This window comes from Myxine glutinosa, chromosome 10 (assembly GCF_964187855.1).
Source record: "Myxine glutinosa chromosome 10, kmMyxGlut1.1, whole genome shotgun sequence".
Taxonomy (NCBI): domain Eukaryota; kingdom Metazoa; phylum Chordata; class Myxini; order Myxiniformes; family Myxinidae; genus Myxine; species Myxine glutinosa.
Window position 1 is genome coordinate 87,139,206 of NC_136270.1, and position 14,314 is coordinate 87,153,519.

At 45.8% G+C, this 14,314-nt stretch overlaps 1 protein-coding gene across 4 annotated transcripts in view; it reads left to right on the forward strand.

Annotated features, from left to right (window-relative positions):
- The window catches only part of GLS (glutaminase), a 154,002-nt gene that overhangs the window by 82,752 nt on the left and 56,936 nt on the right, over nucleotides 1-14,314 (forward strand). For 3 of the 4 annotated variants that reach the window (XM_068126600.2, XM_078785844.1, XM_078785843.1), the window contains 2 exons: nucleotides 9,258-9,308; nucleotides 9,566-9,742. In XM_068126600.2, the coding sequence (XP_067982701.2) occupies nucleotides 9,258-9,308; nucleotides 9,566-9,742 (228 nt within the window). The remainder of the gene's footprint in view (nucleotides 1-9,257; nucleotides 9,309-9,565; nucleotides 9,743-14,314) is intronic. The other variant, XM_068126601.2, reaches the window with a different exon arrangement.

The following is a 14,314-nucleotide window of genomic DNA, read 5'->3' on the forward strand; positions in this document are numbered from 1 at the left end:
CCGCTATTTGCGCAGCGGGCGCGGCTACCCCGCGCTCGTGCGAGCCGCCCCTTTGTGCGTCTGATACCACGTGCGCGAGAGCGCCATTTTGCGCGTCTGACACCCCCTCAACCGCCTCCTCATTGCTCTCCTCCTCCCTTTCTTCCACATACATTTCCCCTGGTTCCTGGGTTACCCCTAACCCGTCTATCTCCCCCACCGACATCCGATCGCCTTGATTGTCCATGGCGCGATCTCAAAATTCGGGTTTTATAAAACAACACAATTTCGGCAGCTCGTAATTTTGACCAAAATTTTTTTTTAAAATTTGGGCCTAACAAATTTAGTCCCGGGTCCGAATCCGACTCCTCGACACCAATTGTTACGGACACGGTTTTTGGATGTTATTTTACCGAGCGGTGGTGTATTTAACCGCGTCCGAACAGTTACTCCCCGATTAGAACCCGATTCCAACCGAACGTTGACTAATCGCGCTACAGATATTCAATTGGGAAACCTCTAAAGCGACCGAAAGAGAAGAAGAGAGAAGAAAGACAGAGTTTGGAGGAAGAACAGATTTATTATACACACACAAGCAATATTTTAGAGCGACCAATATTATTTACAGCAATAGATGGAAAAGAGCAGTCACACAGTGCATTGTTAACTTATTCTATTTCATTTACTTAATCCCCAAGACAAACGAGTAGGACAGGACGTTCACACTCACACGGTGGATATTGCAGGCAGGTAATGGCTCGAGGTTGATTGCTTGAGAGGAAGGCAAGGTCGGAGGCAGCAGCTTTCAACCCCTCGCGGTTTTGGCGGGAAAACCTCCGTCGCGTATCCGCGGCCGTCACGCGCTGGCTCGGCACACCTGCTCCTCTTCCTGGGGTGGAGCCGTCTCCCTCCGTTCAGCGCGTCTCTCCAACGACAGGGGATATTGCAGGCAGGTAGGTAGGGCTTGCGGTGGATTGCGCTCCTCTTCCAGGTCATCCCCCAGCGTATCTCTCAAGGCCTCTCCGTAAAGCAGTTCCTTACATTCGCTTTTATCACCTCCGGCGGAATTAAGCCGCCGGCTCCGAGGGCACGCCTACCGGGTCACTCACCGCGGTGCTGGTTGGCTGTTAAGGCCGGTTCACTCCTGCCCTCTTCTGACGAGGTGGAGACACGCCTTTCTTCTCCAACCTTACCTCGTGGCCAATGGTGGTTGAAGAGAAAAACCGACCAAAATGCGGAAGGCAAATGGAAGGGAGGTTTTGGGGAAATTGGAAGGGCCTACGCTTATTTTGTTTGATACAATGCAAAGTCAATCTAGTGGAAAACACATACTTAGCCTACATGGAATAAGGAAATACACTATTTAAAAGATATATCGTGACCTGCGTGTATGTTCTATGAAATTAATTAGGAGGACGGCTGCGACCATTATTTACATTACCAGGATGTTACCATACCAAAACCATACTCTTCACATCCGTTACCCTTCCTCCAAAATTGTTACACTCCTCAAAACCCGTTACACTTCTCAAAACCCGTTACACTTCTCAAAATCGTTACAATATATATATATTGAGCCAATGGGGTGCCCGGGCAATATATATGTATGTATGTATGTATGTATGTATGTATGTATATATATATATGCATGTATATATATATCCCGGGCACCCCATTGGCTCAATACAACATAAATCCTCAAAAGGTCTACCAAGAGTAAACTTGGAAACCTATAAATTAAATTACCGTACCAGTCATCTGTGGGGAATTTCCCATCCAATCTTACTATAATTCACCAAATGTCCGTCCGTCTGTCCGTCTGTTCGAAGGTACCGCAAAAACGGCTGAACCGATCGCAACGATATTTTGGGTGGATAATCCTGGGATCCCCTAGAGTAAAATAGGCTATATTGTTTTTCCAATTTCAGCTTTGGCCTCCAGCATTTTCAGGTTTGGACTCCCGCATAACGTTCGCTTGGCATCGCAGTGATGGCGAGCACCAACATGGCGGCTGTAAGATAAACGTCTATGTACATCTGATTACTTGATAAACGTACCAGAGAAAACAAATCGTTTGGGCAATGGGCTCTCCTATATTCGATGTCATCACGGTTTGAATTACGTAACGTAACGTTTGTGACGATGTTTTCATTGTGACGATGTTTGTGTTCACGGTCGTGTTTGACGTGACGGTGTGAACGTAATTTCGTAATGTTTTTCGTTTTTATTCTCTTAATCGTTGAATGAACGTTTAATGTTTAATGAACGTTTAATGAGCGTAAGAATAAAGTTTAATGATCATTATATGAATGAATGAATCAAATGAATGTAATGAATAATGCCATGGCGTCGCGTTGGCAGCAGTGACAAAATAAAAATGTTTGCCAAGAACTTCAAAGAGAGAAAAGGAACTTTTATCAGCAATGTCGTCTATCCTGAAGTTCTAACTAAGCTGAAGAAGAGGTACAAAATCATTCCATTTTTTTTCCTAAAGAAAAGCGTACAGTTGATATCACGATTTGAAACACGATGGAATAATATTTACCGATATGAACAGTGATGTGGTTTTTTTTATTGAAATTTTAAAAATACTTTTTAGATTTTGATGATTTGCGTGTGATATTTAATGGATGTTTATATAAATCATTTAAATTAATCATTTGCGCCTCCCAATTGAAGCCCCGCCCTTAGGGCGGGTACCGTTGCTAGTAACAATAATTTAACTTTGTGACATTATCGGTGAACTATAAAAATGAGAGACCCAAAAGAGCCTGTTTGTCATTCTTCTTCTTCTTATTATCTGACAGACTAATTCAAAATTGGTTTTAGCTACGAACTTGGTTTAAACACAAGTCTACTGCATTTTATAATGGGAATGTGCAAACTGGTCATAATTTTAATAGCTTGAAAGGATTCCACTAAAAGTACGCAACTGTATTCCTTCGCAAAGGAATAGGAACGAAGCAGAGGGGTGGGTGGGATTACGACTGTCAGTCAGCCATGATGGGGGTGGACACATTTGCCCAAGGGCCAATCAGACCTATATGGGTGTGGTTAATGATGGAATATGTTATCAGGGTTGTGTGTCGATAAAGTACATATGAAAACATGTCCTGCTAAGAATGAGAGTATGTCTGTCTATAAAGTATGTACTAATAATACCTATGCATGAACTATTGGGGATTCCTCTTCATGAAGAGGTTGCACCTCCCAATGGAAGTCGGGGGTCAAATCTTCCTCACTTTTTCCTGCTGGCGGGATTCATCAGGATAGCGCAGCCACGATCATCAGTGCCGATCGGTCCCATGAACCAGCCCATTCCCTCCACCCACTCCTCTTTTTCTCACCTGCCTCCATCATATCATCGTCGCTTCCGGGAGGTCAATCGACTCTCTCCGTGCCACTGCCCAGTTTGTGCAGGGCAGGCATAGGGCCAATCAACAGCAACAACACATATATTTCGATAAAGTATGTACTATTTAGAATGTTAGATAGTCTATAAAGTAAGTACAGTACCATTACAATACAAACAAAGTGAGCACGTCCATAAAGTTTGCACTACAACATTTCTAAATCAGTAGTAATCAGTCAGTAGTAAAATCAGTGGTAAAACATAGTTTATAAAGGCACTCTTGTCACATACTCTTGGCAAAACACGTTAGAACCAGAAATTACTGTTACCTCAATTTAGTCACTTAATTAGCTTCAGCAAAGATTGTACTCCACTTCAAAATGCCCTTCTGTATCGAAATCATTTTGTACAACAAATATCATAAGAATAAAAAACATCCATGCAATAACAATGAAATTCTCCAGCATGTAAACACATTTCTAAAATAAGTAAAGAAACAAGTACTGTAATAAAAACATTTTTAAATGTAAAAAAGATGCAAGATGTTACTCCCAAAAGTATGGAAACAAGGTAGGGATGGTCACAATACATTATCATGTGAAACCATCCCTACATCCTTTTTTGAATAATGTTGGCCCAAGAAAAGACACTAAGTGTGTGTGTGTGTGTGTGTGTGTGTGTGTGTGTGAGGTTATATTGAACACACACCACACACACACACACACACACACACACACACACACACACACACACACATTTCGTGTATTTTCGAGGGATAACCATTTTGATTAATTTTGTTATACTGTACATAAAATGTTGAGCAAACATTTGGGTTATTCCAATGATATATTCACACTTTAGGGTAAATTCATCATATTATGAGTGACAAGCAAAAGTTATTCCCAATGATGGGAAAAGTTTAAGTTAATCTATCAATTTAAATTATTTCATGGCCTTGAAAAAGGTTAATTGTATTGCACTCTTGGTTTCATTCAGAGCCAAATCTCTAAGTTATACCACCCAGCACAAAATGGTTGTGCGACATTGGGCGGCCGAGGTAGGATTTGTCTTAAAAAATGTCATAACATAGCTATTTTAAATTGTGTGTTACTCCATGAGGATCTGTATTAAATCTTCTTTAATCCAGATGTTCATGGGGTTTTAAAGATTACTGAATGAGACAATAAAAAAGTGAATGTTGATCTTTGCCTGCATCTGCAGCTTTTCAAACGCAGCGTGGGAAGCATCTGCCGTAAACAGGAAATAGACGAATGCACTGACAGACACCACCGTTTGCGATATCTATCTTATAAAAGGACCATGTCTTTCTGCATGTTTATCATGCTATAACTTGAGAATGGATTAACAGATTGCAATGAAACCATAGACGGTGGATTCAGGGAACTCTCGGGGAAGGTTTGTGGTGCAAAAAAAAAGGAAGCAATGTTCGTGTATGGATGGGTATGCGGGCACCTGTGGCAAAACTGCAAACGCCAACTTACGACGCTGATTATCCCCGCATGGAAGGCAGTATGGTTAGCGTGTCCGCACTTAGTCTGGGAGGTCAGTCGTTCAAACCCTGGCCGAGTCATACCAAACACTAAAAATGGTATTTGCTGCTTCCTGGCTTGACACTATTAATTTATAAGGATAGAACATGGACAAACAATGCCAGTAAGGAAATGGCAAATCACCCAGTGTAACCCTTGCCAAGAAACTGCTTCGGCAGCACCAACCCTCCATCAAGAGTATGGTTTCTCAAATCATAAAATATATAATTATTTTACTTGGAAATTTTTAGCTTTGCACCAAACTAAAAACGTTTTTTGAACTTTGGCACTTGACCCTAGATGGGCACAACTGTTTCACCTGAAGTAGTTTTGAGCCAAAATGACTCCACCATGTGCTAAATTGAAGCTGGGATGAATGCATCATGTGCAGTAAACTGCTTATGTATGTAAATTAACATTTGTACATGATGTTTTAAGATATGTTAATGCTTTAGGAGATTTATATCAGGCCTATTGTCCGTCGAATATATTTCCATCATCTTTCTATAGTTTCATTTGCTAGTATACCTTTAAACACGTGTGGAATATTTGCTTTACTAGGTCAGCTGTCCACCCTCAACGTTTCATTCAATGAAAGCAGGCTTCATCTTTCCCCTTTCTTCTTAACTTGTAGCCTTAAGCGGTGTATGAGTTTGGTCACGAGATAGCCTGCAGATGGTCATATTTTTATCCATACCATTCCTCTCCAATTCTCCCTCCTCCCCCTCCTCCTTAAAGCTGCCTCCTCTCCACTTCGTCTCCCTTCTATCTCATACCTCCACCCCCCCCAACCTTCTTCTTTCCTCTGCCCCCCCTCAAACAACCCCTCTCTGTGCCTCATCCCTTCACCTTCAAACCTTTCATCCTCCTCATCCTTCCCTTTCTTGGAACTCTTCTGCAATCGCTGACACACTAACAACTGCTCTCCCTACCTCCCCCTCTTATCCTTCATCTTACCCTACTCCTCCCCTCCCCTGTCCTGTACCCGATGCTCCCCCTCTCTCTTCATTAACGGTATGGACCTCAAACATCCGGGGCCTTCGCTCAAACCTGACTGATCTCTCCATACAGGTTGCTTCTGACAATCCAGACTTGATCTGCTTAACAGAGACTTTCCTCCTTCAAGATGTCTCTGATTCCTTAATATCTCTTCCTGGTTACTCCCTCCTCCGGTATGATAGACCTGAGCCTCGGCCTGGTGGTGGGGTGGCTATCTTTATCAAAAACTCTCTTCCTCACTCTCCTTGCACTGCCCTCTCTCCTCCTCACCCCCAGGAGTACCTCTGGCTACGGCTTCCTCTCCGCTCCCACCTTTTGTTCATATGTGTTCTGTACCGTCCCCCAAACAGTGATGACTCCATCTACATTTCACTGTCTGACAACATGGACCAACTTCTATCCACTCATCCCAACTCTCTCTTCCTCATATGTGGTGACTTCAATTGTCATCATGCCACCTGGTTGGGTGTGGGTTCCTCTCTCACCAGTCATGGCACCTCAGCAAAGGACTTCTGTGACTCACTGGGATTGACACAATCTGTCAATTTCCCGACCCGGATCTCAGCCAATGGAGTATCTTCTCTTCTAGACTTGGTTATGACTAACTTCCCTGCTAATGTCTGCTGCTCTTCTTCTGCTCCAATCGGTTCTTCTGATCATGTGCTTGTCAAAGTGGACATCTCTCTGGCCATTCTCAGAGAGCCTCCTCAGCGTCGACGAGTCTGGCATTTCACTCAGGCCGACTGGGACGGTCTTCAAGCAGCCATCAATCGTCTGGATTGGTCTCCCATCTCCACTGCCTCTGACATCAATTCTTCCTGGGAATTCTTCCAAAGCAAACTGATCTCTCTCATGCACAGATTTATCCCATCTCGCCTTCAGTTGTCTTACCCTTCCTCCCGTCCATGGTACACTGAATCTTGTGGTGAGGCAGTTGCCCTGAAACAACTTGCCTTTGCCTCTTGGAAGGCTAATCCAACTGAAGGAAATCTCAGTTCCTTCCACCAAGCTCGGAACAAGTGTGTGTCTACCCTCAGGAGTGCCAGGAAGCACTATCTCTCCTCACTCAAGAATGAACTCTCAAACCTGTCTCCTTCCTCCAAATCCTGGTGGCGTCTGGTCAAATCCGTTTCTGGTGTTTGTTCCCCCTCCATCCCCTCCCTTACCTCAAATGGCCACAGTTGACATCGCACGTGACAAAGCCGAATGCCTCAACTCTGTGTTTGCCTCAAAATCCTTAGTCCCAAACCCATCTCTCTCTGTTCCCACCTTTCCCAGTCGAACCAAACTGCTCCTGGACTCTGTGACCTTCTCTCCTGACAAGGTGGAGGAGTTTTTGTCAAACCTCGACTCTGATTCTGCAACTGGACCAGATGGCATCAGCCCACGGGTCCTAAAATCCTGCTCTGCCGCTCTATCTCACCCTCTCTCTGTTCTTTTCACCCTATCCTTTGCTCAAGGTCATCTGCCAGCATCCTGGAAATCAGCAAACATTACCGCTTTACACAAAAAAGGTGCAAAAACAGATCCTTGCAACTACAGACCAATCAGCCTGCTCCCAATTATCAGCAAAGTCATGGAATCCATCATTGCTTCGGATATGAAATCTTTCCTCTTCTCCAATGGCTTGATCTCTGATCATCAATTTGGTTTCAGACCAGGTCACTCGACTCTGGACATGCTGCTTCTGCTGTCTCAACAATGGATGGAGGTCCTCAATGCCAAACAGGAAATCAGAGCTGTCTCCCTTGACATATCACATGCCTTCGATACGGTCTGGCACCCAGCTCTGCTCACCAAACTCTCCTCCTATGGTATCCATGGAAATCTCCATGCATGGCTTGCGGACTTCCTCTCTGGTCGTAGTCAACGTGTGGCCCTGAATGGATTTCTCTCATCTCCCCTTCCCGTTCAGGCTGGAGTTCCCCAAGGCAGTGTGCTGGGCCCTGTGCTTTTTCTGGTCTTTATCAATGATCTCTCCGACTCTCTGGAAAATCCTCTGTATCTCTTTGCTGATGACTCCACTCTCTGCCGCTCCATTCCTCTTCCCTCAGATCGGCAGTCTGCAGCCTCCTCACTCTCTGAAGACCTGGACAAAATCACAGACTGGTCAAACATGTGGAACATGTCTTTCAATCCTGACAAATCTCACACTCTTACTATGTCTCTCTGAAAAGATCGACTGGACAACCCTCCCATCTACTTTCTCAACAATCCTCTCCAAGAAGTTCTGTCGCTCAAGCTTTTGGGTCTCACCATCTGCCATGATCTTTCTTGGGAAAACCACATTTCCAAGCTGGCCTCCAAAGCCAGTCGCCGACTGGGCATCCTCCGTCGTGCGAAGTCCTTCCTAGGCACACCTGAGCTCCTCACCACATACAAGGCTTTCATCCGCAGCTCAATGGAATACTGTTCTCCCCTATGGGCGGCTGGTGCTCCTGCCTCACACCTGGCTTGGCTTCACGCTGTTGAATCCAAAGCTTTCAGAATCATTGGAATCTCCCGCGATGAAGCTATCTCTGAGGGCCTTTCACTCACTCACCGCAGGCAGGTAGGTGGTCTTTCTGTCTTCTACCGACTCCTCTCCGGCCTTGTTCCCCCAGCTCTCTCTGTGCTCTGTCCCCCAAATATTCCTACAGGTCGCACAAGATCTGCCAGCCACCCTCTGATGGTTAAACTGCCGAAATCTCGGCTCTCTGCTCACCTTCACTCTTTCATGCCTCTTTTCTCCCGCCTCTGGAACAAACTCCCACACTCACTTCAATCACACTCCTCCCTCCAGGTCTTCAAAACAGCTGTTCACCACTATCTCTTATCTTCCCCCATCCAAAACCTTGATCTTTTCTACCCCCACTAATTCACCCCAGATCCACCTTGTTTGAAATTCCAACTTCTTTCCTGGAAGTCTTGGCAGTGTCCATATGTTTTATACCTCTCCCACCCCCCCCCCCTTCCCATGCCTCCCCCCCAAAGCCCTCTCCCTCCCACAGTTCTCTCGATGTCTCCATGTCTCTCGGTCCCTGCTCTCAAATGCTGTGTTTGTGTCCTTCCCCCTCTCTCCCCATCTTGTCTACCGCTCCCGATGTTATTTGTTTTGTGTGTCTGTTTGTCTTTCTGTGTGATTAATGTTCGCTCTTTCACGAGCCTCGATCTTGTATACAAAAAAAAAAAAAAAAAAAAAAAAAAAAAACTCGGGTCAGAATGTCAAAGCCTTTCATTGTGCCAGATTTATGATTTGTACCTGGATTGTTCTGGGGAATTGAAATCAGTAAGAAATGAGCATTATATTTTATTGCATTAGTAGGAAACGTAATTTTTGCCAATACCTGTTTTTTGGTTATGATGCAGCAACCAATTTTGCAATGTTTTTATTTCAGTGCTTTCCCGAAGGCACAGACCTTATTACCTGCTTGGACTTTTACTTTCAGGTGATTAAAATAAAATCTTTATTTGTTTTTTTTAAAAATAAAGTTTTCGTTTTTATGTTTGTATAATGGGTGTCGTCTGCTGTGCAGAGACACTTTTTAGCTTTTCCTTTTGCATGCTAGTTTTGAGCTCAACTGTGACTCGCCTGAGTGAATTGAAACAGCAGCGGCACACAACAAGAAAGAACATTGAGTAGATTTGGTCCAATATTGCTTTGATGGTAGTCACAATATTAACGTGTAAACCTTGGTGTTTGCAGCTCTGCTCCATCGAGGTAACATGCGAGTCGGCAAGTGTATTGGTAGCTACTCTGGCAAATGGTGGGATCTGTCCCATCACGGGTGAACATGTGCTGAGTCCCGAAGCTGTTCGGAACACACTCAGCCTCATGCATTCTTGTGGCATGTACGATTTCTCTGGCCAGTTTGCATTCCATGTAAGTGTAGTGCAGTTGAGCTTGCTCAAATGTTTACTAAGAATGAATATCATTTGGAATTATCAATATAATTTTCACAATGGATGTCTCGTGAACTAGCGGCGTGAAATATAATTGTGTATTTTCTGTTTATAATTAGCGATAGGAAATGGAAAAGCACTTCACAGAATGGTGAACAAAAATACAGCATTTGGAATCACCTAAACCGGTGCCTTTTTCTATGCATCGGTTTAAATTTTCTTGTAATATACAATACTGGGCAAAAGTCTTCGGCCACCATGAAAAGAAACATTTTTATTGTCACATTGGCATATTTTGATCATGCTTTATTAAAGAAACAAAAATGAATTGTATTCTACAATATGAATGCATGAAATTTGAATATGTCATGACCACCATTTTCATGTGAAACAGCAGATTTCCATTTTGGATTTTTTCCCTAAAATTCCTGGAGAAATTCCATTTGGAGGTTCTTCCATGTATTCTGCAATATTCCCCATAATTTGGCTTTTGCAATGTTGTTTGGTTGTTTTTCGTTTTTCTTCCAATTCAAATAATCCCAGACAGATTATACGATGTTAAGGTCACGACATTGAGAGGGCCATTCAAATAGCTGTAGAGTTCCTGACTCATTGCTTTGTAAATATGTTTTAATGACATTTGCAGTGTCTTTGGGGTCATGCTGTCATATTGGAAAACCAAATTGCCACCAATTAGCCTCCTTACTGTTAGGATACAATGGTGGATTAGGATCAGCTTGTACTTGTCAGCATTCTATGTTCCTTCAATTCTCACCAAATTAACAAGGCCAGCAGCAAAACATTTTGAGTGCCATCAAGTTTGATATCTTGGACATGGTGTGGGTATTACTTGAAAGAGAGAAATCACAATTTAGTGAAAAATGTGGTGGCCTAAGACTTTTGCATAGTACTGTACTTCCATACTTGTTTTGCACAGAGCATGTGCATGAGGCATCTATAGACTATGAATGCTGTTTTGCATGGTCAAAATTAATAAAACAACCACCCATTGCCTGATATCTGACCAGTTTAGGCAGTGTTGTAGTCTTACAGTATAAAGCATGCATATTTACTTCTGCCACTGAAGGTGGGTGGATGCTATGTTTTCACCCCTGTCTGTCTCTTTTTTTTGGTTTGTCTGTGAACAGGATATCTCAAAAGGTTGTGGACGGATTCGGACGAAATTTGGTGGAGAGTTTGAGTATGTGACAACGACAAAATTATTAGATTTTGGTGAATATCCAGATCTGCATCTGGATTTGAGAAATTTTAAATGATTCTTCACCATTGAGAGATAAGGCAATAGACGGTAAAAATCAAGATATCTCAAAAAGTTGTGGATGGATTCAGATAAAACATGGTGGGTAGGTTGAGTGTGTGAAAAGGACGAATCGATTCAATTTTCGTGAAGATTTGAATCTGGATCCGAATCAGACAAAATTATTAATTTTTTTTAAGTTCTTATTTTTTCTTCACTATTGACTGATTCGGGACAAAAACGATAAATAGCATGATATTTCAAAATGTTGTGGACGACTAATGACAAAACTTGGTGGATGAGTTGGGTTAGTGACGAGAACAAGCTGATTAGCTTTTGGTTCAGGTTCAAATCCAGATTCGGCCGATCAGAGGATAGAAAACATTTACTGTTCAGCCTGGCGAAGGTGTGTGCTCTGCCGAGTGCCCTTCTAGTCACATTTGATTCCGTACCTTATTGACCAAGAGTGCAACGGCACAGATGTGAAGGTGTACGTTTTGAACTTTTGTGATGTTGAGGTTGGTTGGGCTGCTACTCATTTAGCAGGACATACAGTGCATTCAGAAAGTATTCAGACCAATTCACTTTTTCACATTTTGTTGTGTTGCAGCCTTATGCTGAAATCGTTTAAATTCATTTTTCCCTCATCAATCTACACTCAATACCCCATAATGACAAAGAGAAAACAGGATTTGAGAAAGTTTTGCATATTTATTAAAAAGAAAAAACTTAAATATCACATTGACATAAGTATTCATACCCTTTGCTATGACACTTGAAATTTAGCTCAGGTGCCTCCAATTTCTCTTGATCATCTTTGAGATGTTTCTACACCTTGATTGGAGTCCACCTGTGGTAAATTCAATTGATTGGACATGATTTGGAAAGGCACACACCTGTCTATAAAATATCTCACAGCTGACAATGCATATCAGAGCAAAAACCAAGCCATAAGGTCGAAGGAACTGCCTGCAGAGCTCAGAGACGGGATTGTGTCGAGGCACAGATCTGGGGAAGCCTACAAAAAAAAATCTCTGCTGCATTGAAGGTTCCCAAGAGCACAATGGCCTCCATAATTCTTAAATAGAAGTTTGGAACAACCAGGACTCTTCCTAGAGCTGGCCGCCCGGCCAAACTGAGCAATTGGGGGAGAAGGGCCTTGGTAAGAGAGGTGACCAAGAACCCGATGGTCACTCTGGCTGAGCTTCAGAGATCCTGTGTGGAGATGGGAGAAACTTCCAGAAGGACAACCATCACTGCAACACTCCACCGATCTGGGCTTTATGGCAGAGTGGCCAGACGGAAGCCTCTCCTCAGTGAAAGACACATGAAAGCCTGCTTGGAGTTTGCAAAAAAGAACCTAAAGGACTCTCAGACTCTGAGAAACGAGATTCTGTGGTCTGATGAAACCAAGATTGAACTGTTTGGCTTCTGTCTGGCCACTCTGCCATAAAGCCCAGATCGGTGGAGTGTTGCAGTGATGGTTGTCCTTCTGGAAGTCTCTCCCATCTCCACACAGGATCTCTGAAACTCAGCCAGAGTGACCATCGGGTTATTGGTCACATTGTAGCGGCTACCGCTGGGTTTTCACAATCGCCTTGCACCTATCAAGGACGCGGAGCGATCACCATGCCGGGCTCGTCCAGGACGCCCGGGCAGGCTCGCCCTCAACTTGCCAGGCCGCAGCCAGGACGCTGGGCCACGCCCCCTCTCGCCTTTCCTGGGCAAACGCTCCGGGATAATATGTATATATATTGCTGCCCGATAAACGGGCTTTTCAGAGTGCCTTAGTGTTTGGTTTGAATAAAGCAACTCGGATGAATTCCAGCTTTTTGTCGCGTCCATTCTTCCGATCGACGTGGGAGCCCCAGCTCCTTCATTGGTGACCTACCGACATGGACACGGCAGTCGCCCTTAAACGGCCTACCTTCTGGGAGGCTCACGCGGCGGTTTGGTTCGCACAGGCGGATTCCCTGTTCGCCCTGCGAGGCATCACGGCCGACGACACCCGCTTCCACCATGTGGTAGCAGCGCTCGGTTCGGCCACCGCGCCCCGCGCCCTGAGCCTCCTCGAGAGCCCGCCAGCCGCTGACAAATACGGCGCGATTAAGAAGCTTCTCCTCGACGCTTTCGCCCTCCCATCGGCAGAACGCGCACGGCGCCTGCTCGACCTGCCCGAGCTCGGTGACATGCGCCCTTCCGAGCGAATGGACTACATGCTTTCACTGCTCGGCGAGCACTCTCCGGCATTCCTGTTCCGGGAGCTGTTCCTCCGTCAGCTACCTAATCCGGTACGCCTCGCCCTGGCAAGCACGACGATCACAGATCCCCGGGCCCTTGCCAGAGAAGCCGACAAGATCTCCACCGCAGGTCAGTGCATCGCAGCGGCGACATGGGACCCACCGCCGTCCGACGCAACACCCATGGCGCCCGAGCACCCGGCACGGTCGACGACCGAACTGCCGACGCAATTGGCGGCCGCTACACCGAGCCGACCACCTCCAGCACGACGACCGGGGCCTCCACCTGACCAAGCATGGTGTTACTATCATGCCAGGTTCGGACAGAAGGCCCGGACATGCCGACCCCCGTGCACCTTCGGCAGGCCGGGAAACGGCCGGGCCGGCGTTCATTACCAGCCACGAGCGCCGGCCACACGGGCAACTTACTGTTCATCACGGATAAAGCGTCCGGACGGCGCTTCCTGTGCGACACCGGCGCCCAACTGAGCGTCATACCCGCCTCTGACCAGGACAGGCAATCCGCGGTTTGCGGCCCCTCCTTGGTTGCGGCCAACGGATCGACCATCCGCACCTTCGGCCCGCGCAACGTCACCCTCTGCTTCGGCGGCCAACGCTTTGCTTGGACGTTTGTAACCGCAAACGTGCCCATGGCTCTGCTAGGCGCCGACTTCCTCTGCGCACACGGACTGCTGGTGGACGTCCAACGGCGTCGTTTAATCAACGCCGAAACCTTCAGCTCCCTGGTATGCACATTGAGCAGCTTTGCGCCGACCGAGCTGGCATGCGCCGTCCCGGCGGCGAACGAGTTTGCTCGCCTGTTCACGGAGTTCCCGGCTCTCACGCGGCCGACGTTTTCGGCCGTCGCAGTACGGCATGGGATCGAGCACCACATACCAACCACGGGCCCGCCGGTCTACGCCAGGGCCCGCCGCCTCGACCCAGCCAAGCTCGCCGTGGCGAAGGCCGAATTCGACGCGTTGGAGCACCTCGGCATCGTGCGGCGCTCCGATAGCGCGTGGGCCTCGCCACTGCACATCGTGCCAAAGCCGGG